This window comes from Carassius gibelio, chromosome A24, assembly GCF_023724105.1.
Source record: "Carassius gibelio isolate Cgi1373 ecotype wild population from Czech Republic chromosome A24, carGib1.2-hapl.c, whole genome shotgun sequence".
Taxonomy (NCBI): Eukaryota; Metazoa; Chordata; class Actinopteri; order Cypriniformes; family Cyprinidae; genus Carassius; species Carassius gibelio.
The window spans coordinates 2,664,937-2,690,042 of NC_068394.1; the positions used below are offsets into that span (position 1 = coordinate 2,664,937).

At 34.8% G+C, this 25,106-nt stretch overlaps 1 protein-coding gene across 1 annotated transcript; it reads right to left on the reverse strand.

The window, feature by feature from the left end:
- Nucleotides 1–613: 613 nt before the first annotated feature.
- LOC127946429 (rhomboid-related protein 1) lies at nucleotides 614–25,035 on the reverse strand. The gene is made up of 12 exons (XM_052542999.1): nucleotides 24,385–25,035; nucleotides 23,359–23,412; nucleotides 23,038–23,116; nucleotides 20,093–20,722; nucleotides 14,715–14,873; nucleotides 10,901–11,125; nucleotides 10,483–10,631; nucleotides 10,003–10,115; nucleotides 7,030–7,130; nucleotides 6,151–6,211; nucleotides 4,531–5,471; nucleotides 614–4,474 (listed from the first exon to the last, which is right to left on the reverse strand). Exons 4-11 carry the CDS (start codon nucleotides 20,129–20,131, stop codon nucleotides 5,200–5,202), a joined length of 1,119 nt encoding a protein of 372 aa, XP_052398959.1. The 5' UTR covers nucleotides 20,132–20,722; nucleotides 23,038–23,116; nucleotides 23,359–23,412; nucleotides 24,385–25,035; the 3' UTR covers nucleotides 614–4,474; nucleotides 4,531–5,199.
- Nucleotides 25,036–25,106: the final 71 nt, after the last annotated feature.

The following is a 25,106-nucleotide window of genomic DNA, read 5'->3' on the forward strand; positions in this document are numbered from 1 at the left end:
AATTTAAAACAATTGTTTTATATTTTAAAATGTAGTTTATTCCCGTGACATAAAGCTAGATTTACAGTCTTCCGTGTCACATGATCTTCAGAATTCATTCTAATATGCAGATTTTCTGATTGTGCTGCCTCATATTTCGTAACATTTAATATTTTAAAACTATGAAACCCCAAATTTTTTGTAGTTTAATATATGGGGTGAGAAAAAAAGAAAGTGACACTTTTATTCAGAAAGGATACATTCAATTGATCAAAGTGACAATAAAGATGTTACAAATATTTATGTTTCAAATAAATGCTGTTCTTTTGAACTTCCTGTTCTTTAAAAATCTGGACAAAAAATGTTTCCACAGAAATGTTGCTGCTACATGGCCAATTTGTAAAAATAAATAAATAATATTTTTAATTTATAAAAAAAAAAAATTTCAAACCACACATAGAGCAAAAAATAAATAAAAAAAATCCATGTATCTAATATTAGCTTAAGGTGACCAAACAACTTTCTAAAGGTTAAACACTGATAATTTGTTGAAATGGAGTTTCATAATTTATACCTCTTCGATGGAAAGTGTGTGATTGCAGGCACTGACACACACACACACACACACGTCTCCTCACAGTATGGTCTTTATTTCATACAGCTGAGAAATGAAAGCAAACACAAAAACCATACAAAATAAAACAAAATTGCCTCAGGTCCCAATATTTCAGAAGTACAGTACATCATGAAATGATACAGAATTTGATAGAAACTATCAATATTTACAAATCTTATTTTTTCATCATCTGATCCAGAGGAAACTTTTAGCCTTATAATATATTTTCAAGGTTTTTTTTTTACTTTTTTTTTTTGTAAACAATCTTTTACTGCAACGAGTCGTCATCTCTCGTCTTTTGGCACCATTTTGAAATCTGTAAATGAACTACGATTCTCAGTGGATTCGCAGCGATGAGCTCAAAGCAACACTCTTGCGACCTAAACCTACAACATCATGAAGAAAATAAACACACGACACTGCCATCTGTGCTGATTGGACAGCTACTGAACTTAAGCATGAGATTCGAGAGCAGCTATTGGCTGGGAAGTAAAGTGGGCGGGATTAAGGGGGGACTACTTGTTTCCATTTGTAAGAGGATTAGAGAGTATACTTCTTCACCCAGGGTGTGTTTGGAGTGGCATACTACCCATACTAGTTTTGAGGTATACATACTGGCACATTATGCAAACGTTAAGTATAAATTGCATGTGGATGACAGCACATTATGCAAAAAATGTATCCCATAATGCAATGCACTCAACATTGCATTTTGAAACTGGTGTTATTTACTAAAACTATTAGCATTTATTTTAGTAAATTGAAATAAATATAAAATATAAAAAATGCAAATATTAGACGAGAAACCTAAACTTGCTCAGCTGAACTGTTAAAACGAAGGAAAGAAACTGGGGAAAAAATTAAGTTATATAGAAATATTTATATACAACAACAAACTTAAGAATTATTACAAAACGAACTTAAAAGTATATTAAAAAGGTGGCCTTGTCAACTAATTGAATAAAAGTGAGAATATAATAAAATAAGTTAAAATAATTTATATATACTGAAGTACTAAAACTACTAAATCTAAAACTGAAAAAAAAAAGACAAAAGTACATCGAATAACTCAAATGTTGAAGTGCTAAGATGACTAGGGCTAAACTGAAATAAAAACAGAAATATATATAACAAAAATTCTATAGAAAAAATGTAAAGTTGAAGTACTAAAACTGTGGCTAGAACTGAAAGAAAAAACTAAATAAATATATATAAAAACAAATAAAATGACAAAGACTATAAATAACAAATAATTAAATAGTGCTTAATATTAAAGCTGAAAATGTAAAAATTAAAGCTATTTCAAAATATTAACAAATACTATATTTAAAATATATAACTAATTTTAAAATAACAGTTCTGAAAATAAATTAACCACATGATTATCTTTTAACCTTTAGTTTGTCGTATTATTTGATCAGAATCCTAAAAGAATCAAAATTTGATAAAAATTGAATTAACCATTTCAAATATGATAAATAGATGTCATTGGCTGAATTAATCAATGGTGTCACATGACCATCTTGTATACTATAGTTAGAAATGTATTCCACTCCGAACACAACCCAACAGTTTCAGAGCGAGGTCGAGTGTTTCTTAAACTCACGTACAGACGACAGTATGTGTGTTATAACAGTCTGAAACCAACAACGGTCTTAGAGCACATTAAAGCATGTTTAACACACACAAACACACACTACCAGCATCCATTTGACGAGTGTTCAACAACATAAAAAAATGAATCCATCATTCTCTATTTTCCTTCATTTTATCAGCTATTTCCCCCGTCTTTCTCATCTAATTTTCTGCCATCACATATCCCAAAACAGCTTTTAGCTTTTTTTATACCATTTCCCTCCGTCTTTCTCACTGTTTATATGCGTGTCTGATAAATATTCATCAGCGTTTCATTTTTCACCTGTCTAAAAGTGCCAGCCAGCCGTATATTACAGGAACTCAATAAATTCAGCTTTTTTTAGATGCTGGATCAGAACATTTAAAGTCAAGTTGGAGCCAAAATTGACCTTTTTTTTACTTTATTACTACTGAAATGTCTTCAGCAAGCCACTGTTTTTTGCCAACTCTCCTCAAATATCCTTTTTACCTTCAAAATACATCACATTGTGGCAGTAAAACAGGCTGCGAGTGACTTTAAAATATTCAAATAGCTCACATGTTCCTGGAAAGCATTAATGTGTTGTTACATAAGTGTGACCTTCGGGCACAGCTTAATTCATTCATTAAACATTTTGTATTGTTAATATTCTTCCGGTTTGTGTGGGTGTAAATGCATTTAATTTTGACTCTTGTGTCACCATCATCATCATCACATCCCTCAGTTTAAGACGATCTTTACAGAGACGCCATTCTGAATAAATATGAATAAAGGCATAAAAAATCCACAACATTAAACAGACACACGATCGAGCTTTCTGAAAATGAAATCAACTCAGACCAGCAATCTTGTACACATCTTTCCTGTAGCGATTTAATTAATTCCCTTTAATTATCCTTTAGCAGCTTAGCGAATGATAACTTGGCACTACTGAATATTTTAATTATGCCCTCGGTCTTACGAGTTAAGGGTCGTAAAACACTAAATTTTCTCATCTTTTGCAGTCTCGTCTTTTTTTTCATTAATCAAGTATATCTTCATAATCATAATCACCATTATCATTAACCCGACCTTCGCTGAAATTGTATGCAGACACGATTGAGGTTGCAAAACATTCAGTATTAGTGGTTGATGTAGAAAGCATCTTTAATAATGTAATCTGCACAGCAATACTGAAGATATCATTAGTGTACGGCACAGAGATATTGATTCTCTCACTAGCTTGTGTTATTAGATATATTATCAAAGGTCAAGGGTCAGACATTCACTCTGTTCCATACCAAGTGTGCTCTCTTGTTGTTCACCAGCAGAGTTTGGGTATAACACGTTACTGTACTCAAATTACTCTTCCTGATAACGCAGCAATATAATGCATTACATTTTGAATTGATGTCATTTGATTACAGTAGCTATTGTCAATAAAATGATGTTACTTAAATTACAAATGCAGTGTTAAGAAAGAAATATGAGTAAAATGCATTGAAATCATGCTTTGTGCACCATTATGCCCTTTAATAAATCACCGGAGAATGAAAGATTGCCTGGTCTCTGGGGTATATTAGCCAACAATACATTCTCTTACATTTTCTGATTTCTAAAAATCATTAGGAAATTAAGTGAAGATCATGTTCCATGAAGATATTTTAGGAAGTTTCCTACCGTAAATATATATATATATATATATATTTATATAAAATATTTTTTTATTTGTAATATGCATTGCTAAGAATTTCATTTGGACACTTTAAAGGTGATTTTCTCAATATTTTGTTGGAACTTGACCAAATATTGTCTGATCCTAAAAAACCGTACATAAATGGGAAGTTTATTTATTTGTTTATGACACTTAAGACTGGTTTTGTGGTCCAATGCTGCACTCGATTTCAAATACTTTAGTCTGGCATTATAGGTAACTAGTAAAATTAAGTAAAATTAAAACTGCTCAGAAAGAATGCATTAGATTGATGAAAAATAACTGTAAAATCATTTAAAAAGTTGAATAAATGCGGTTTTCTATCCATGAAAAATCTTGATAAAAAACTGTATCATGGTTTCCAGAGAAATATTAGGCAGCAAAAAGTGTTTACAACATTGCTAATAATCAGAAATGTTTCTTGAGCAGCAAATCATCATATTAGAATGAAAATTCAGCTGCGCATCATGGGAATAAATTACATTTTAAAATATATTCAAATAGAAAATAGTTGTTTTAAATTGTAATAATCTTTAATATTTTACTATATTTTTATCAAATAAGATGCAACCTTGATGAGAATAAGAGACTTCTTTCAATAACAAAAAAAATAATAATCTCACCAACCAAAACCTTTTGAACAGGGTGTATATGAAATTTTTTTTTAGATCTTTATGGATTTCTTTTTTTTTTTTTTTTTTTTTATGAAAATTCACATTTAGCAAAAAGTAATCTTAGAAGGCAACATAACGCACGCCTATAACATGCTGCTTTCACAGAAAGCCCACTATGATTTGGAACAGAGCTAATGTTTCTGTGAACAAAATACAGCAAGAAACAGCTTCAGAAACATCATTTTGAAACAAATTTTACCTCATTTCACCAAATCCGTAATTATCCAAAAACAAACAGCATCCAATGCTATCTGTAATGAATAACAGGCGTAGATGAGGCTGCCAAGTCAAAACAATACAGAAAGGCATCATGAGCGAGCCTCGAGCTGAAATACACAACGAATCTGATGTACATGTGTGTATGTGTGTGTACATGTTTCTAGTTTCTAGGTGGTCTGTTCAAATAAGCACGCCTCCGAGCGTTTGTTAAAAACACCACGGCGTTTATGTTCGCTGCTTCTGTATGGAATGTGAGTATGTGTTATCGTTTCCCACCGCTGAAATCCTTCCTTACGGTTTTTATGTCCGTTTCTCTGCTGCTGGTCGAGCGGAGTCGATTGAGGTCGGACCTGTGTCGGACAGGGGGGCGTGGCTTCTTGGTGCCACCACAGGGGGCGTGTCATCAGGGAGGGGGCGGGATCTGTACCCCGAGCAGCTCGTAAGCGAAAATGTTCCAGAAGATGGCGAAGAGGAGGAAGGTGATGAAGGAGAAGATGAGGACCCACCAGGAGCACTGTTTATGCAGAGACTCCTCATAGCTCCGCAGGATCAGAAGCCCCATGCTGATGCCCACCACTGCGCCTGACAGATGAGCCATGAAACTGGGCTGCGGTCCGGAGGAGGGGAGGGGCGGGGAGAAGCGCAGCCATACGGCACGGCCCACCTCTGAACTCACTGCCAGACACAGAGATTGGTTTGGAACAGCATACTAGTCTACTACTGCAATGTGCCATTTGTATTTACTATTTCTACAATTTTTTCCTATTTTTAATTAAACATTTAATACAAAAAATGTAATAAAATGTTTCAAATATTAACATTTTAAACATCTATTTTGATCAGGAAAAAGAAGTAAAAACAAAAAAACTAAAACAAAAAAAAAAATTAAATACATTTTAAATAAAAATAATAAATGTTAATTTATTTTTTTCAAATATAATTTTTTTAACATCTATTTTGATCAGGATAAAAATAACGTAATAAAATAAAATAAAATATATTTTTTAAAATACATTTTAAATAAAAATAATAAATGCAAAATTTTTTCAAATATATATATATATTTTTTTACATCTATTTTAATCAGGAAAAGAAGTTAAAAAAAAAATGACAAAGACAAACACATTGAATTAAAAATTGGTAATACATGTAATGAGTAAGAGTAATAATGTCGCATGTAATCGATTGAAATCATTGCATAATGCATTGCACATACAGTAGAACACATTTAAAATAGTATACAGTATCTAGTGTATACTACACAGTCTTATATTCTGAATATAGCAAATGAAAAATGTGTGCTATTGTAAATTCATTTACTAAAGTATGAGAACTATAATAACTATTTACTTACTGCAAACAAGTGCAAGAACCATACGTAACAATTTGTATGGACACTTCATACCGGCCCAGTTCTGAAACACAAACATATACATGTTAAACATATTATGAAGACTTTTACAAAGTCGGGAATAATGAAAATGTACTATTTTGTCTATTTTGTAAATGCATGATTTTACTGAGAACTACTCATCCATGCATACTATTTTTTTTTATATATATTTTTTTGCCGTTAAATGTTTAATAAAAAGTAAACATAAAAAAAATTACTCGGACAGACTTCTTTCTGGAGATGTATGCTGGATTTCTGATTTAAAAGCTAAAATGTAAAGCTAAAGTGAAATGCCATCAGTGCTGTTATTGTTCACTAAAACTGTAAATAAAATAATAAAATAAAATAGAATGTTGAATGAAACTTAAACTTAGATCTGAAATTTCTAAAACTGAAATAAAAATGAATTAAAGCTATAGAAAAATATTAATAAAAAAAATAATAAAAAGGCATGTAAAATTACTAAACTTAAAATCCATCTCTTTAAAGGTGGATTTTTGCTTGAGGAACCAATCAAAATGATTTCCTGTGGTGATGTCACTGATGACATCATAGAATCCAGAACATTCCTTAAATTCCACTCACACAAAAGGCTGAAAGGCACTTATTTTCCCAGAACAACGTGCGTATGAGGGAAGAGACGCTGAGTTGAGACGCATCCATCAGCTGAAGAGACTTTCTGACTCTCCGAGGTCTGTGTGCGAGTGATTAGAAACTCTTTGATCTTTAGGGAAGCCGAAAGTATAAAGCATCCCGAGACATTGATCATTCTGCGTTTCTCTATTCTCTATTTCATTCATTCTGACAGAAGTCACCATGGCAGCAGTTAGTTATGTTTACCATTACAACGTTGGCGAGATGTGCTGAGCAGAGCGCATAGACCCCGCCGGACCCGCCCACCACCGGAGCACGCATATCTGTGATGGACACCGTCAGAGAACCTGAGGAGACACGCAAAGACACGCGCTTAACACAGACAGTGGGACTGTTTGATATAGCTTGTCCTACTCAAATGACACTTACATAACGCAGCAATATAATGCATTACATTTTGAATTGATGTAATTTGATTGCAGTAGGTCTTGTCAATAAAATTATGTTACTTAAATTACAAATCCAGTGTTAAGAAAGAAATATGAGTAAAATGCATTGAAATCATGCTTTGTGCATCATTATGCCCTTTAATAAATCACCGGAGAATGAAAGATTGCCTGGTCTCTGGGGTATATTAGCTAACAATACATTCTCTTACATTTTCTGATTTCCAAATCATTAGGAAATTAAGTGAAGATTATGTTCCATGAAGATATTTTAGAAATTTCCTACCGTAAATATATATAAAAAAATATTTTTTTTTTATTTGTAATATGCATGGCTAAGAATTTCATTTGGACACTTTAAAGGTGATTTTCTCAATTTTTTTTTTTGCACTTTTTTTGTTGTTGTTGTAACTTGACCAAATATTGTCTGATCCTAAAAAACCGTACATAAATGGGAAGTTTATTTATTTGTTTATGACACTTAAGACTGGTTTTATATCCACGAAAAATCTTGATAAAAAACTGTATCATGGTTATATCAGCGATATAGCTTGTCCTGCAAAAGCCCCGCCCACAAATAGTGACTCCATGCAGAATTATGACATCATGTGAATCGATACATTCGAATTTCTAGCGTGTGACACATTGTTTCCTGAAAATCTCATTCTGTGTAAAGACCTTTGTGCAAAATTAAAAAGCTTGTATGCTTGCTTGTGTACTAACTGTACGTTTGTTGATTTCAGAAAGCCTCTTTTTTTATTGAGTAAAACTGCTCTCGATAGGCAAATTTAATCATAATATAATTGGCTTATAATGACATGAGGGGGTCCCCAAATAGGGACCTGTACACCACTGATGCCTGCTTGTTTTTTTTTTTCGGATTATTTGAAGTTTAATAGAGAGCGTATAACTGTCTTACTTGCCGTAAAAAAATAATTTTATTAAATAAATGTAATTAAATTTCAATTTTAATTTGAATGTATTATGTTTAATTTAATACATTATTTATTTTATTTAATGCAGGTGCCATAATAAGGAATAAATAACAAGGAATATAATAAAGGTAATTAATAGTTGTCATGTAATTACAGGATGCTGCAGTCTATGCATGTACTATAGAAATTGCTTCCGTTATGTCAGGGCACTCTGAGTGGTTAGTAGGACATTGCTATGTGGTCGCTAAAGTTTTCTTGGTGGTCGTTAGGTGGCCACCCCTAACCGGACTTTAATTTATTGCAGTACATTCAAACCAACAGTGGCACAAAACACATCGAGTACAGTTCTAAACCAAAAGCTCATAGGAAAGCCAGCATGCATGCAGTCCAGCAGAAGCGGGTGAGATGACTAATTATTGGCAAATCCTCTGTGTGTGTGACAGATCGTATATACGTTGTGTTACACACTGAGATGTGCTGCGCTCAGCACTCTTACTCCACCACCATCTTCATCATTCTGCTCTTTTTTATGTTAGGTTTTCTCAATAGCATGCCTCCACCCTCTCACTCTATTTCTCACATTTTCCTTGTCTTTCCATTTTTCTCACATATAGACTCATTTTCTCTTATCTGTTCTTGCATGCTCTATTCTATCCTTCATTTTCATTTCCATCTCACGTTCTGTCCTCAGCATGGATGCTTATGCCAAAACACTGATGTTGCAACGTGTATGTAGTATGTTTTGAGTAAATATGAAGTGTTTAATTCATTTCATCATACTTCTGTACATGTCATTTGCAACAGTTAAGCTGTTTGTACATCATGCCTATTTGATTCTGTTCTTGGACTGAAGGGCCACGTCCTGCAGGGTTTTGCATGAACTCTTATTAAACAGACCTGAATCAGCTAATCAAGGGCTTCAGGATTATTTAATAATTACAGGCAAGCGTGTTTGATTAAGCTCTGAATTATGCAAAATGTAGTTCAAATTTAACTGCACTGTATATCACCAGTATAACTCCTATTTTACACACACAGAAAATGTAATGTAGGGAAATGGCATGAAAATAATAAACTGATATAATATATATATATATATACACACACACACACACACACACACACACACACACACACATATATATATATATATATAACTTATTATAATACATTTTTATTTTAATATGTAATAAAATATGTAACAAATCTTATATACATTACAGATTTTACGTTCCGGTCAGGATATTTAATTTATTTTTCTTGATTTTATTTTTAATAAAATTTCCACATAGTATTATATTTTTTTATAAATGAAAATAATAAATAAATAAATGTATAATAATAAATTAATAAATAAACCATTAACAAAACCATTTTAACTGAATAAGAATTTAACTTATTGAATGTATATTTTATTCTATAACAAAATATGTAACATTATAATTTTTTTAATTATTTAAGGAATTTACATTCAGGTCAGAATTATGTTTAGATTTGTATTTTTATTTGTATTTTTATTTATGTTTGTTATTGTGAAATATTTGTATGTTTATTTTAGATTTTTGTTAAATTAGTGAGAAATTAAAAATGCATTTAATTTAATAAGGATTATATATATGTATATTTCTATTAAACACACCACTTGTGTAGGTATGTGTGTACGTGATGAGAGAGAGATGGGGGGTGTGTGTGTGTGTGTGTGTGTGTGTGTGTGTGTGAATAATTCAGAGATTATTGATTAGGTCTTTGGCCTCTGGTGACATGTCCATCATAAATATGAGCACATTCTCCTGATGAACTAGTCCCAGTGCAAGGACGGCCAGACGTATCCAACTCACCAGCGATGACTCCTGCCATATACAGCAGACTGATCCTCAGGATCCCATGAACCATCTCCAGAGGAACTCCAATCATCAGCTGGAGAAGAGCGTTGAAACCCAACTGCTCTAACCTACACACACACACACACACACACACACATTCACATTCAGTGTGTAAAACATCAGCTGTGGCTGCAGGTCTGTACGGCTAAAGTTAGACAGAGCAAAGTCATTTCAGAGGTGGAGTATTTTATTGCATTTTGATAAAAGTTGATGAAGACCAAATGTTTCTTTCAAATTTATGAATCATGCTCAATGAGGTCAGGAGCATGCATCAAGAAATAAGTTTGCATTTGACATTAAAGCTTGTAAAACTCATGTTTATTTGAAGAACAGTTACTAGTTGCATATTTAACCAAGTGCAATACAGCTGATGCTCACTTATTTATAACAGCAGATCTAAACAAGAGTTTAGGAGGAGCTTGTTTAAGTTCTCACCCAACATGCATGAACATATAGCTGAAGAACCTCCAGATTTGTGCACGGTGTCCGGGATGATACACCAGCGGGCTCTTCATGAAATCCGGCTGGTAGGTTTGCAACACCCATTTATTGAGCATCACGCCGTAACACATAAACACTATGATCTGGGACACACACACAAACACAGTCTTAACCCTGTAAAGCCTGACATATCAAGCAACAGTCAGGAACATCTAATGGAAGTTTGGAAGTAAAAGTTATTCTTGTTTACAGCAAAAAGACACGTGAATGTTTGTGCAGTTATTCTACAAGTTTTAGTTGTTAAGAAGTAAATTTTGCCAAAAAATGTTTGTTCTAGTTTCTGGTGTTTTAAGGATTATAGAACTGATCTGAAGAACCCATAAAGCACCATACAGAGCTCGGTGAGCTGTACCTGTACAATTGTGAGGATGGCCATGAAGACGGGAGGAGGGCAGAGTTTGGTCTGATGGAAGTACCAGCGGCGGTCCGTCTCGCATGGCAGGATCTCATAGGCCACGTAGCGCACGAAGCGCTTGTACACGCCCAGCCCTGTCTCATCCAATAGGATCTCTCGCTGCAGAGTGCGACGCCCATTTGCAATGGCTCGGCGGAAACTACTGGAACGTTTACTGTTCAGCTGAGAAAGAGAGAGAGAGAGAGAGAGAGAGAGAGAGAGAGAGAGAGAGAGAGAGAGAGAGAGAGAGAGAGATGTACATCTCATTAGCTGCTGATACACTGAGAAGTTGTTTAATTTAACATAAGAGAACCTGGACCACAAAACTAGTCTTAAAGGTACAGGTTGTAGGACCTGCCACTAGAGGGCGCACTACCAAAACAATCACGTGGCTTGATGACGCTAAGAAGGAACGTGGGATTTGTTGTCTTCTACCCAACCGCTGATGGATTTAATCATGGATTTAACGCGAGTTCAACCATTTGAAGTAGAATACATACAAAGTCAATGCAAAGACGCGATTAGACTATGGATCAGACGTGTCTTTGCGCGGTTTCTGTAAAGATATGAATGAAAACAACTCAGCTGTCGAGTAAAACACGAGCGAGATCGGCATCTCTTTCTAGTTGAAGTTTGTCGCGAAGCTACTTTCGCATTTGTCCGAAACACTGTTGTCATGTGGTTTCTACGTCAGTAAAGGCGGTAACAAAGGGTAACTAACGTCATTGACAGGCGACTGCACTGCCCCGTGTCACTGTTTAGAATGGGGATTTTCTCTTGATTTACAAGTAGTTGAAAACATTAGAGATATTGTTAGTAATCAGCTGGACAAATATATAACACTAGCCTAGTGTTTTGTTTTTTTTTTTTTACTGCAAATATCTTACAAATTGTACCTTTAAGTGTCATTGTCAATATTTGCCTGAGATACAACTATTTGAAAATCTGGAATCTTTGGGTGCAAAAAAATCTAAATACTGAAAAAAATCACCTTTAAATTTGTCCAAATGAATTCTTTGCAATGCATATTACTTATCAAAAATTAAGTTTTGATATATTTACGGTAGGAAATTTGCAAAATATATTCATGGAACATGATCTTTACTTTATATCCTAATGATTTCTGGCATAAAAGAAAAAACAATAATTTTGACCCATACAATGTATTTTTGGCTGTTGCTACAAATATACTCCAGAGACTTCAGACTGTTTATGTGCTCCAGGGTCATGTATGAACATCTGTGTTTAGTGACCTTTTAACAGTTCATAACCATCCATGTATCATTAAATGATGATGATGATGTTAATACACCAACAAACTCTGATCCACAATAACCTGCTCAGTACAAAACTATTAACACAGTAGAATATAAGTGAAATTACCTGAAACGAGCTGCCACTTATGTTCCAGAGCGATATAATGCAATTAATGTCAAGCATGCAAAACATGCACAGTCTCACTTTAAATAAATTTGTTTAGACTTGGAGTTTATAATAGATGTTTGCTATGAAGGTTATGATTTAAGTTTGTTTTATACTTATATTTTTCATTCCTGTTGAAATTTGTGAGAGGAATTACTGTATATGTACATTATTTTTACATTATTGATTATTGTAATAATAAGATGCGTCTTTAAATCATTGCAACATTTCTTTTCAATAATGTGATTTCTGAGCCTTTTTTCCTGAAAAATATGGTAGATGTGCGCAGTGTTATACAAAGACAAAACAAAATACTAAAATAATGCAATGAACTATGTAGCATAAAATGTACTTGAATGCACAAATCTAACAAAAAAATAAGAAATGTTTTTTTTTTATAATACATCAAATGTAATAAATTGCACCAGTTCTTCTCGAAACTCCTTTACATAAAGTATAAGGTGGTAAATCAAATATTTTCTATAATAATATATTTATATTATATAATGATATAAATGCAATTCATTTTTTAATATAAATATTAATATAATAAATAAATATTATTTAAAATATAAAATACCATTATAATTTAAAACGAACAAATACAATTTTTGATCATTTCAAATTATAATTTTTATAATTGTTAATATTTAATTAATGAATTATTATTTTAATATTTTTTAAAGCTAAAACATTGTTTCACCAACAACTGACTATGACATGTAATGTTTTTTAAATATATAATTTTCACCATGAATGAAACAATAACTCGCAGTTAATTATTTAACTTTAGTATTTTAAATGAATTAACATACTTTAGTGTATTTGCATGTGGTTTGTGTACAGTATATAGACTCTTTAACAGTCCTCATAATATTAACACACACACACACACACACACAATCATAGACAGAAACACACACAATCACACACACACACACAAAATCCCAGACACAAACAAACACAATCCCACACACACACACATACACACCCACACACAACAATACCAGACACACACACACACACACACATACACACAAGCCAGTTAAATACTGTGATTTTCTTAAAGATTACTCAATGTATGCAGGATTTCTCACACTCCCTTCTTTCTTTTTCCCTGTTTCCTCCATCCTCCTCATGCCCCAGATTTACACTTCACCCAAATCCTTTTAAATTCATATCTTTCTCTCTGCCTTTGCCTGAGTCTCTCTTCCTGTAGAACATGGTTATAAATTGTCGTGTGTCTTGAATTCCAGTCACATAAAGTGTACAGCATCTGTGTGTGTGCATCAGGGTTTGATTACATGAGGGTTTTATCACATCTCTGAATGAGTCCACACAGAGCGCCGCAGTCATGTGTGTGTGTGTGTGTGTGTGTATTAAAAGAGCCTGCGGCAAAATTGATTCAACTGTCTGTGCCAGAGTGAAAACACTTACGCTCCCTCGTATCAAGTGTGAGAGAGTGAAGAAGAGGAACACGGCTGGATTTGTGAAGAAAGCACATGGAGGTTTAGAAATGACAGAACTGAGACTGGCAGCTTTTCATTCATGAACACACACAAACACACACACACACACACACTACCAGCATTGATCTGCTCCAGGTCTCGCAGAAATAACATGAAAATCCAGTGTCACACTCAGTATTTGTGCACCAAGGGATCGATACGGTTGCATGCACACAATCACACAAAATAACATTATAACATAAACACTACGTTTATTGTTATTTCCATTTTTAATAAATCCAGTTCTTTTGAACTTTCTATTCATCAAAGTATCCTGAAAAAACTGCATCACAATTTCCACAAAAATATGAAGCAGCATATTTTCAACATGGATAATAATCAGAAATGTTTCTCGAGCAGCAAATCAGCATATTATCATGATTTCTGAAGATCATGTGACACTGAAGACCGGAGGAATGATGATGAAAATACAGCTGCGCATCACATTTGAAAACATTTAAATATTAACTTTTTAAATACATGCAGCCTTTGCGAAATTAAGAACAAAATCTTACTACCGAACCTTCACTTTTGAGTGTAGCTCAGACTCGAGTATATTTGTGACTATTGCATGACTCCAAATGAACGCAAACCATCTCAGATCTCATATTCATATAAATTTGCATACATTTGGGCATTACCGGTTTCACACAGCTACACCGGGATGCAGTTTGAGCACATACTGACACATTTGTAACTAGCACTGAAGTCTTGTAACTAGTGAGTAGCCAGCACACACTTAACACATTGTTTAGAGGTAGATGTAAGTGACTAGTTTGTGCAATCTTCCTGAAAAGTGCTAATGTTTTCAGCATTGTAACTGGTGAATGCATGCAGCTCACCAGTTCTATGAGCTCCTGGTAGCAGACGTCTCCGTGTTCGTTGCTCTGGACCAGCGCCAGCAGCATCTCCAGTTTACTGGGGTCCAGCTGTAACTCATGGTGCTCCGCTAGACTGGTGAAGTTCTCCACTGCTATAAAACCAGTCTGCTCTGGGTCCAGCTGAACACCAACAGAAGGAGAGAACCAGCCAGTCTTCAGAGCAGATGGATTCACGTACAGTAAACATTATGTAAAAACATGCATTTATTACACACACAGCACACTAAATAAATGCAACATGCTACATGTGCTTTGCATTTGCTTGTATATTTGTTCTACAAACACAAAAACTTTTCACTGTACATGGGTGAATCTGTTCTCGACAGAATAGCAGCAAGATATCTTTATCGTAAGCCTACATCAAGCTGTTTGAGCCAGAAAAAAAAACATTTTCCATGATATGACTCTATTAACATGGACACACACGTGGATAGTCGTTCTGCACAATTCATCTGTCTGCCACACACACACACACAAGGGAACGAGATAGGGAGGAAGGAAATTAAAAGAAAGAAAGCAATCTAGGAAATTAAATGAAAGGGAAGGAAGAAAAGGAAATAAGGAAGGAAGGAAGGAAAATTAGAGGAAAGGAAAAGATACTGAAGGAAGGAAAAATTAAATAAGGGAAGGGAAATGAGCAGAAATTATAGGAAAGGGAAGGAAGAAAGAATAGTGTAAATGAGGAAAGAATGAAAGGAGAGGGTAAAGATGTGAGAAACAAATTGGGAAAGAAATGAGAGGAAAGGAATGGGGAGGAAGAAAAAACAGAAGGAAGGAAAAAAATGGAAATTTAATGAAGGGAAACAGAAGGAAGAAAAAGGCACAAAGGAAATGATGGAAGGAAGGAAGAGAGAGAGAGAGGGGAAATCAGAAGTAATAAAAGAAAGGAAAGTAAGAAGAACAGGAAAAGAGATGAAAGGATGGAAAGCATCTGTAATGATGTAGAAACAGACCTGAGGAAGAGGAAGAGGAACGGATGAACGCGAGAGCTCTGTGTAATGAGCAGAGGATGAAGGATGGAGGGATGAGAGCAGCACACACATGTGAAGAGAAGGATGGAAGTGAAAGAATCAGTCAGTGATGAAGATTCAACACAGAGGAGAGCTGCTGCTGTGTCACCATGATTACAAATGACCAGCGTGACACCCTGAGAAAGACTGACCCTGTGTGTGTGTGTGTGTGTGTGTGTTCTGTCACCTCGCACCACATGATCATGTACACAAATCACCAGACACAAAACAGATCTGCCGTGTGAACAGCACGGCGTTATCATCGAAGAGTTTCTCAGTCCAGCTGTGCTGAAACATCAGTCTAGTCTGTGTGTGTCAGTCTGAATGCAGCTGATGGGCTGTTCACTGAGTACACGAGCAGGAACAAAGCTGTTTCCCTGCGATGCTAAAGTGTGCTGAAAACAGAGCCTTACTGTTGCTATGTTCTCTGAAAATACACACCAGAAACATCTGAGCAATGATATGGTGTTAGTAGTCCAATCAGTCACCTTTCAAACCATTCAAAGCAGCACTGGGGAAGTGCAGTGGTACAATGATGGTCTCAGAGTACTTTGATAAATATCAAGGTATTTTAATAGCAGCCAATGATTCATACACACAACTTTGAAAGTTTAGGGCTGGTAAGATTTATTATTTATTTTCTTATTCTCATGAAAGCTGCATTTATTTGATCAAAAATACAGTAAAAAATACTGAAATATTATTCAAATTTAAAATAGATGCTTTCGATTTGAATTTATTTTAAAATGTAATTTATTCCTGTCACGTAAAGCTGTATTTTCAGCATCATTGCTCCAGTTTTCAGTGTCACATGATCTTCAGAAATCATTCTGAAATCAGAAACATTTCTGTTTATCAATGTAATACGATTCTCTAGGAGAACAGTGATCATCTGAAACAGGAATCTTTTGTAATATTATATACGTCTTTTGTGTCACTTCTTATCAATTCAATGCATTCTTTCTTTGTGCAAAAGTTGCAGTCAAGATGATATAGTTTTGTGGGTTTTCGGTGCTATGCTGCCGCTTAAAATACTGATATGTGTTTTTCACCTAGTTATTTTATCTAGTACTATTAATAAAAAATAAAAAAATCTAATTAAATCACAGATATTTTCTGAAACTAATCCCAATTAACCATTATTAATTCCACCTAACATTTAACTTTTTAAAAAATACTTTTATATTGCGATCTTCAATTTAATGTAAAAGTTATATAAATACAGTATAATTTTTATGTATTTTTTCACGTTAGCTAACAGGGGTGTAGTACAGGAACCATTTTCCATACAAACATGCAAAGAAATACCAACAGACACAAAGAAATATCATCTGATGTTATTCTGAAGTTAAATATGGCATTAATTACAATGCATTAATTATAATGATGACTGATGTTTATTTGAAATAAAACTGATTATGTACTGTAATTGTTTTCCATTAATAATAAAAAACAAATAGAATTACATATTTTTAAAATGGGTGGCTTTCATATATATATATATATATATATATATATATATATATATATATATATATATATATATATATATATATATATATATAAAATGCTTTAATTGCTCATTTAATCCTCAGAAGAAAATATCTATTTTCTAGATATGGTTTAAATCCCAAGTCTTGGGGATTTTCAAAGTTTCTTACTTTAAATTAGTGATTCAAACCAGTGCTGTTTTGGCATTATTAATATACTTTTATAGTTTTGTTAATATTTGTAATTATGTTTTATCTTTATATTTTCATTTTTTTCTTTTTACTTGGTTTAAAATGTATATTTATATTTTATTCTTTTTTTTTGTTGAGAAATAAGCAATGTTGCTTTGCCAACTAGCTGACTTGAAATAAGTGTTTTTTTTAATTCATTTAATGTTTATTTTATTTTCAAGTAATGAAAACTTTTTTCATATTTTTAGTTTATTATAATAACTATGAAAAACCTGAACAAACCTTTAACACTGACTATAAGAAATAGCAATCCTTACTTTCACCAATAAGTAAACTTAACAGCTGGTGAGAAGAGACACTGTGTAATTCTGTCATTTAGACCTCTCTTCCATTAATTCAGTTTATCACACAGAGCATTGAACGTGTGTGTGTGTGTGTGTGTGTTTGCACAGGTGAACTGTGTGCGTGTGCATTACAGCCAGAAATAGTCCGAGCTCAGCACTGCTTCCTACAGCAGAAAAAAAAAATCATAATAAACTGAAAGGTTAAGCATCTTGCCTTTACACACTGCAGCACATTCACACCATACGTACACTAACACACACACACACACACCCACACACAAAACAAAACCATCAGGCACCGCTTCCGTCTGACGACACACTTACTGTACAAGCAAACTCAGAAGCACAGCGCCTGGGAAAACATGAATCACACACACACACACACACTCAACCGATGACTCAGATAAGTAATCAGTCTAAAACACTGAAGTATTAAATAACCAACACAAACCATCTATAAACCGAGTCCAGAAAGCGTGACCTTCATTAAAGCAGTTTTTTTTTATCTGAATTTTGTGTCTGCTTTTGCTTCAAGAATGAAACTAATTAGCATATAGTCATGCAAATGTATTCAAACCAAGCAGTTGTAGAAGCAGAGCATCTCAATGTTAACACCTCCTTGAAATGATGCTGTTCAAACAGCACTGAAATAGTTCTCACTGACCTCCTTCTGTTTCTACTTCTGTACGCAGAGAACGAGTCAGACTGACGGTATAAATAAGTCACGCTTTTGCAGTGTTTGCACACAAACCTGCCAGCTGTAGAAGAAAAAACACAACAATGTGCTGTAAACATTTCATGACTAAACATATTTTGGTGTCTGTTGCTTTCACTGCATCTCTTGAAGCGCGCCGCTCATTTCTGATCAGTGATGATTTATTTCGAGTATTTTTGGGTGTCTCTTACCAATGTTTGGAGATTTTCCTGTTTCCAGTCATCCAGCGGTTTGACTGGAGCTTTGTGAATGAAGCAACTCAGAATCAAATGGTGTTGTTAAAACTACAATTGAAGCTGAACTGAAATATCCATATTAAAATTACTCATGAAGCTGAATTGAACTGAACAGAATTGAGCTTAACTGAAATGAAATAACCATTTAGTTTATCTATATAGTCAACAGCATGTTTAACTGAACTGATCTTAATAGAATCAGATTGATCTGAACTGAACAGTCTTTACTGTTAAAAGTGGAAACAAGTCAACTTGACTTAAGTGAACTGAATTGAATTCATCTGATCTGAAACTGAATTGAAGCCACAAACACCCAAAAGGCTGCATTGCTACTTTCTTGGATTTTACATCTACCATTCACTGTTAAAATAAGAAAATATATGATATTGAAATATAAACACATCTGTTGAAAAGTTTGAGGTCATTAAGATTTTTTTTGTATTTTTATCCTGCAAGGATGCAATAAATTTATCAAAAGTGACAGTAAACATATTTTAAATTACAAATAAATGATGTTCTTTTAACTTTCTATTAATCAAACCAAATTTACATGAATTTATTAAGCAGCACAATAATCTGATAATAATCAGAAATGTTTCTTGAGCAGCAGATCATTATATTAACATAGAAAACCATTTAAATTGAAATAATATTTCACAATATTTCTAATTAATTTTAGATCAAATAAATGCAGCCTTGCTAAGCAAAAAAATACTTGGTTCAAAAACAACCTTTTAAACATTATGTGGTTTTATTAACAAAGTTCGGGAGAAGCACGATCAGATAATCATCCAATTTGGCACAGGTGCATCTCGTTTAGCTAATCATCTTAAATAGCACGCAAGCGTATATATATATATCCAGTCTTCCTACCTCCTGTCCCACGACAGTTTTTCGGCAACCCTCCTCCACCCCAACTCCTCACTTCTAATCTATTTATCCCAAATTAGGGATGGGGGAGTTATTGGGGTTCGGGCTATGCTCCGGGCCCGGACCCCTCCCCCAGGACAGCACGCCAAAATATGCCTACTATTTGCCTTCAGATTAGATGTAAGGGTGAACTCGTGAAACTGCCTGTTTAAATATGATGTATGGTAATAAAATGCATGTAAGTGTATATATCCACATATTTCCATATATTAGCATACACAACCAGGCATGTGTTGAGCATCAGTGCAGTGTACAACTACAGCCACTGACTGAACATCAGCATCTCAAACACACACCAGTAGTCATTCACTCTGACTGTCCATCTTGCTCCATATCAGCCCTGACACACACACACACACACACACACACACGCGTCGATGCACAGGAGGATGCAGTAACGATAGCAACCTGCTGCTGCTTACCTGCTCTTGTATGAGCTGAAACAGAGAGCTTCTATCCATATACTGGGCCCTGGTGCGCACACAGCCACAAAAAGAAGGACATAGGGGGAAATGGCATGCAGAGACACGTACACACACACACGCCAGCGGTCCGTCCGTCCGTCTGCGTGGCACACCTCCCCAACGGGGAGAGGGACCCCTCGCAGGAGCGCTAGTGAAGGCCAGTAGTGTATCCGCAGGACGTCCTCCAGCGAGGGAAGACAGCAGAGCCGTCAGTCCAGGGTTTGGATGATTCCAGCTGGGTAAAAACCAAAAGTCCCACTCGCCGTCCAGAATCCACAGACCCTTATGGCACTTTCTCACCCGCTTCTATCCACCTCAAAATCACCATTAGCTTGCAGTCGGTCCACTTTTTGTCTCTTTTTTCCCTCGCCCCGTCTGTCCCTCTCCGCTCGCCCGTCTTGTTAAGCTTGTATCGCCTTTACCACTGTAAATCTCTCCCTCTCGCCCTCTCTCGCCCCTCTGTCCTCCACAAAGACTGTACTACCTGAATACCAATGAAAGAGGGGAAGGAGGCAGCAGTCTGCAGCCAATCAGAGGCGAGGGGGGCGTGTCCAAAGAGCTGCAGCTCTCCATCTACCCTGCAGGAGTCTTAAAGAGAGAATAAACACACAACCACACATTCACTGCAGTGCACACACACACACACACACACACGGTACACAGGCGCACTTGGGTTTCCTAAATCAGACGTTTATCACACGCAGTGGATACTACGGACCCTAAAACACATTCTCATGGTGTTTAATCACTGGTTGTGCTTGGAATATGCTGATTATCATTTATATACTGGAACTGACTAATAAATGGAGTCATTTGGCTTAGTTATTGTTTCTGAGGACTGGTTAACTGTGGCAATAAATGTGAAGACGAATCTCTGAAGTACAACATTTCTCTGTGTCATTCACGATATGAATAAAGAAAAGTAATATAGCTGATGTTAATGGAAGCAATGTTTTCTGGAACCTTTCGAGAATCATTTTTATGATAAAGGTGGTAAAAGTGAAAGTAAAAATCTCACCAGATTTTCACCTGAGGCTAAACAGACTGTGCAGATGTTCTCAGACACAAGACTTTATGACAATTCACTCTAATTGTTGTTGCTTAGATTGATTTTGATTTCAGATATCATTCAATCCCACAGAAAAATAAATAAATAAAATAAAATAAAAATATACAAATACAAATAATAATCTACACTGTTACTATTATTTTTTTGAAGATTAACAAAGATTATAGTAGCATGTTTTACAATAAAATACTACGTTTTCTTTTATTTATTCATTCATTTCTTTCTAATTGTTTGTGAAATTCACTAGCATTTTCTGAGTGAAAATTGTTTCAAAACCATTTTTTTTTTCAATATATTGCGAATAGATTCTTTTAACATATTTACATCTTATTTACATTTATTCATACATTTTGGCTTTTTTGTATATAAGCAAATTACTTTATTTATAATGTTTGAAGGATATTTTTACAAATAATTTGCATTTACCATAAAATGTATTATACATTTGGAAATGTATTGCCTTGCACATTTAGCTAATTTAATTTCTTGCATGCTATATTTAATATTTTAAGGATAAAATGAACAATATTTTCCATTTTAAAAAATATATTTCCTTAAACCACACTGTGTACAACATACATTTAAAATGTTTTTTTTTAAATATATATATATATATCCTGTATTATTTTCTGTATGTTTCTGTGTTTCACGGAGTAGGGATGTTTAATGCTTAGCTTCGGGGTTTCTTCAAATCTCTAACCCTAATTACGACCAATGCTGTGATGCAAGCCTCAGCAAACACCACTAACATTCGTGAAAGATGAAGATACATGGATTGTGCAGATTTTCTTTCTGGACGAAAGTGTTTATGATAACATGCTATAAGTGGTGATGAATTTACAGTTCACATCATGGATATAAAAACAATCCATCAATCCATCCTCACTGCCTCATGCTTATGAACTCCATGACCTTTCTACTCTGGTTAGCATAATATAAGATATTACTGATATTGATCAATGAGCTGAAAACCCAAGAAATCAGTTTTTCCCAGTCAGCAATCAATATCATTATTCAGTTATATGTGCAATCAGGAGTGGAATATACATCAGCAAAATAACCAGGTGTTACATTAATAATGTCATTATTTTGTAAGTACACTTATTAAAGAGAAAGAACACATTTATGATTTTATTAAATATCCTATATAATGACTACAGTCTAGTTTATGCACAATAAAGTGCTGCCCTCTACTGGGCAAACATATGTAAGTCATTCTCTACACACTTACAGGGACACACTATGACTCTTAATCCAAACTTTCATGCACACACATCTCTCATTTGACATTTTGAACACTTACAAGTATTAAGTTAATGATATAAAAACGTTTACATTTAAAATTAGGCTTAAAGAAACAGTGCACCCAAAAATAAAAATCTGCTGAAAATGTATTCACCCTCAGGCCATCCAAATTAGTTTGTTTAAAGTTAAAATGCCTTGATTTGTTTCTTAAAAACACACAGTTTTCTGCTTCACAAGATGTTAACTGATGGACTGGAGTGGTGTGGATTATTGAGATTTTTTTTATCATCTGTTTAGACTCTCTCTGACGGCACCCATTCACTGCAGAGGATCTATTGCTGAGACACTGATGCAATGCTACATATCTCTGTTCTGATAAAGAAACAAACCCACCTATATATCCTGGATTCAATTTCAGCTCAATTTCATTTTGGGTAAACTATCCCTTTAACAAACCTATATAGATATTATTTTGTGCTTTATGTGCAGTAGCATTGCATATAATGCAAATGACAAAGAAAGCACACAACCTTATATCTTTATAGAAAACATTTTTATGTTTAGTCAAGTAAATATGCATAACACATACCGTATTTAACAGGTAGGATGTAAGAGCGACTCCACCTTAAAGTCTGACGTCATGCATAGGTGTAAAAAAAAAAAGTATTCTAGACAGAAAAACCACAAACATGAGAAAAATGTTAATTTCTGCATAATAAATAGTAAAATAAATGATACTGACTTTATGTGGACGTTTTTACTGTTCAGTACACTGGATTAGTGCTGTTACATGAGTCATAAGCTTACTAATGAAACACATGCATGTAATTATTTCCTTGAGCAGTTTACATTGTTATTTTCAGCCCTACTGCAATTATGACAATGTATGTGCAATATGGATGTTACTCACAACGTCCAGGACAATCAATCTGCTATTCTGTATTTTTCGCATCTCAGCAGCAGCCTAGAATGAAGTATGTTATAAAGTAAGTTATTTTCAGTTAAAAATACAAACCTTAGTTAACTTTCTTGGTCTCTACATTTGTGAAATTATTGCATTGAAATAATGCATTGAATCGTGTGCCCACAAACTACTTTCTATAGTGTTCAGAAATATTACCGAACCCCACTTTCAGAAAGAAAGGTACAAAACCTGTCACTAGGGCAGCACCTTTTTACCTTGTTTACCTCTAAAGGGTAGATTTGAGTACCTTAAAGTACATGCTAATACCTAAAGTGTATACATTGGTATATATTCGTTCCTTCTGAAAGGGTACTGCCCCAGTGACAGCTTTTGTACCTTTTTTTTTTTTGTAGAGTGCATGATGCCTGATTGGAATTGAAATAGAACTATGTATCTTATTAACATGAGCACTAGACACTTGCAGACACTTTACACTTCACAAAGAGGAGCTGTATGTACTAGATGCATGCAAACACACACACACAGTGTGAGACTGTCATCACAGAAAGAGTGTGAGATGTGCATTGTGCTTACATGCATTGCTAACTAAAATAAAAAAGGTTAATAATCTGCTTTATCAACTTCATTTTAATTGCAAATATCCAGTAGGCTAATTAAAAGTTCTGTAAAGGGAGCTTGCAGTGGATGTGAATAGTGAAGAGATTCAAGATGGCGTTCTGAATGAAACACCATCAAGCCCGAAAATGTGAAGAACAGAACATGCCAGAGCGATAGAAATAACTGTGCACCAGCCCGATACCAGCCTGAACTAAACTGGTGAATTTATAAGTGCAAACGGTGCAAAAAATTAGGTGAAAATAATCCACCCTTATACGAGTTTCCCTGCCAACGGAGAGATAACAAAAGAACGCACGAGCGTTTAAAGCATCAGCCCAGTCTTAATATCTCAAGCGCATTCATAACGCACAAACCACCGGGAATGCATGCACTGATCGATATGCTGAACCTCACCACGGTACCGGTGGCTTCTGGTCGGTAAAACTGGACTTTGGGTCGTTGGCAACTTTCCTAACATCCGAGCTCTTCTCTCAGATCTCTCAGCATAGGAGCTGCTGGTTAATTACTCTAACGTTTTACTCGTTTAGATCTATAGCTCATGCATGACACCAACACGTCTTGAAATGTGTGAATATGACCCGCAATATAAAAGCCACTTTATTTCGTGCACATTTAGTTTATAGAAGGTTTAACAATAAATAATCGCAGAAACGTCACGCGGACTCGGTGGCCGGAGTGTGTTAGTTCGTCAGCTACTTCAGCTTATTAAAAACGAAAACTACGTTTTGCATGAATCAAACCAGTGGTGTCCTCGAGTGTGTTGATGGGGCTTTCATAAACATTCGGTGTTTTCCAGCTCGTTGTCGTTGTTTTGTGCTAATTTTAGGCGAATTCTGCAAAATACATCACCGCGCTCGTCGGTTTGGGATGATTTTCGGGGAAAAAAAGTTCATGGCGCAATGAATTCTGGATAAAACGACACACGCACGCCTAGCCCAAAGCCTCCCCTCTCGGACCGAGGCGTTGGGAGGATCGCTACCGAACGAGTCTAGCTAAATTCGGCCTCAGTTCGAGGAGGAAGAAACACAAACCAGCCCGCGCAGGTTTCATGGAAGCCCGCTTGATCAGCTGCTGGCAGTTGGTGTTCTCAATCACGTCCGCGTGGAGGCTTCATA

Coding starts and splice junctions, on each gene's coding strand:
- LOC127946429 (XM_052542999.1), bottom strand. CDS start 20,131: ATGGATAGAAGCTCTCTGTTTCAGCTCATACAAGAGCAG. Junction 11,126..14,714: donor ACCAGGAGCTCATAGAACTG/GTGAGCTGCATG, acceptor TCTCTTTCTCAG/CTGAACAGTAAACGTTCCAG. Junction 10,116..10,482: donor TATATGTTCATGCATGTTGG/GTGAGAACTTAA, acceptor GTGTGTGTGTAG/GTTAGAGCAGTTGGGTTTCA.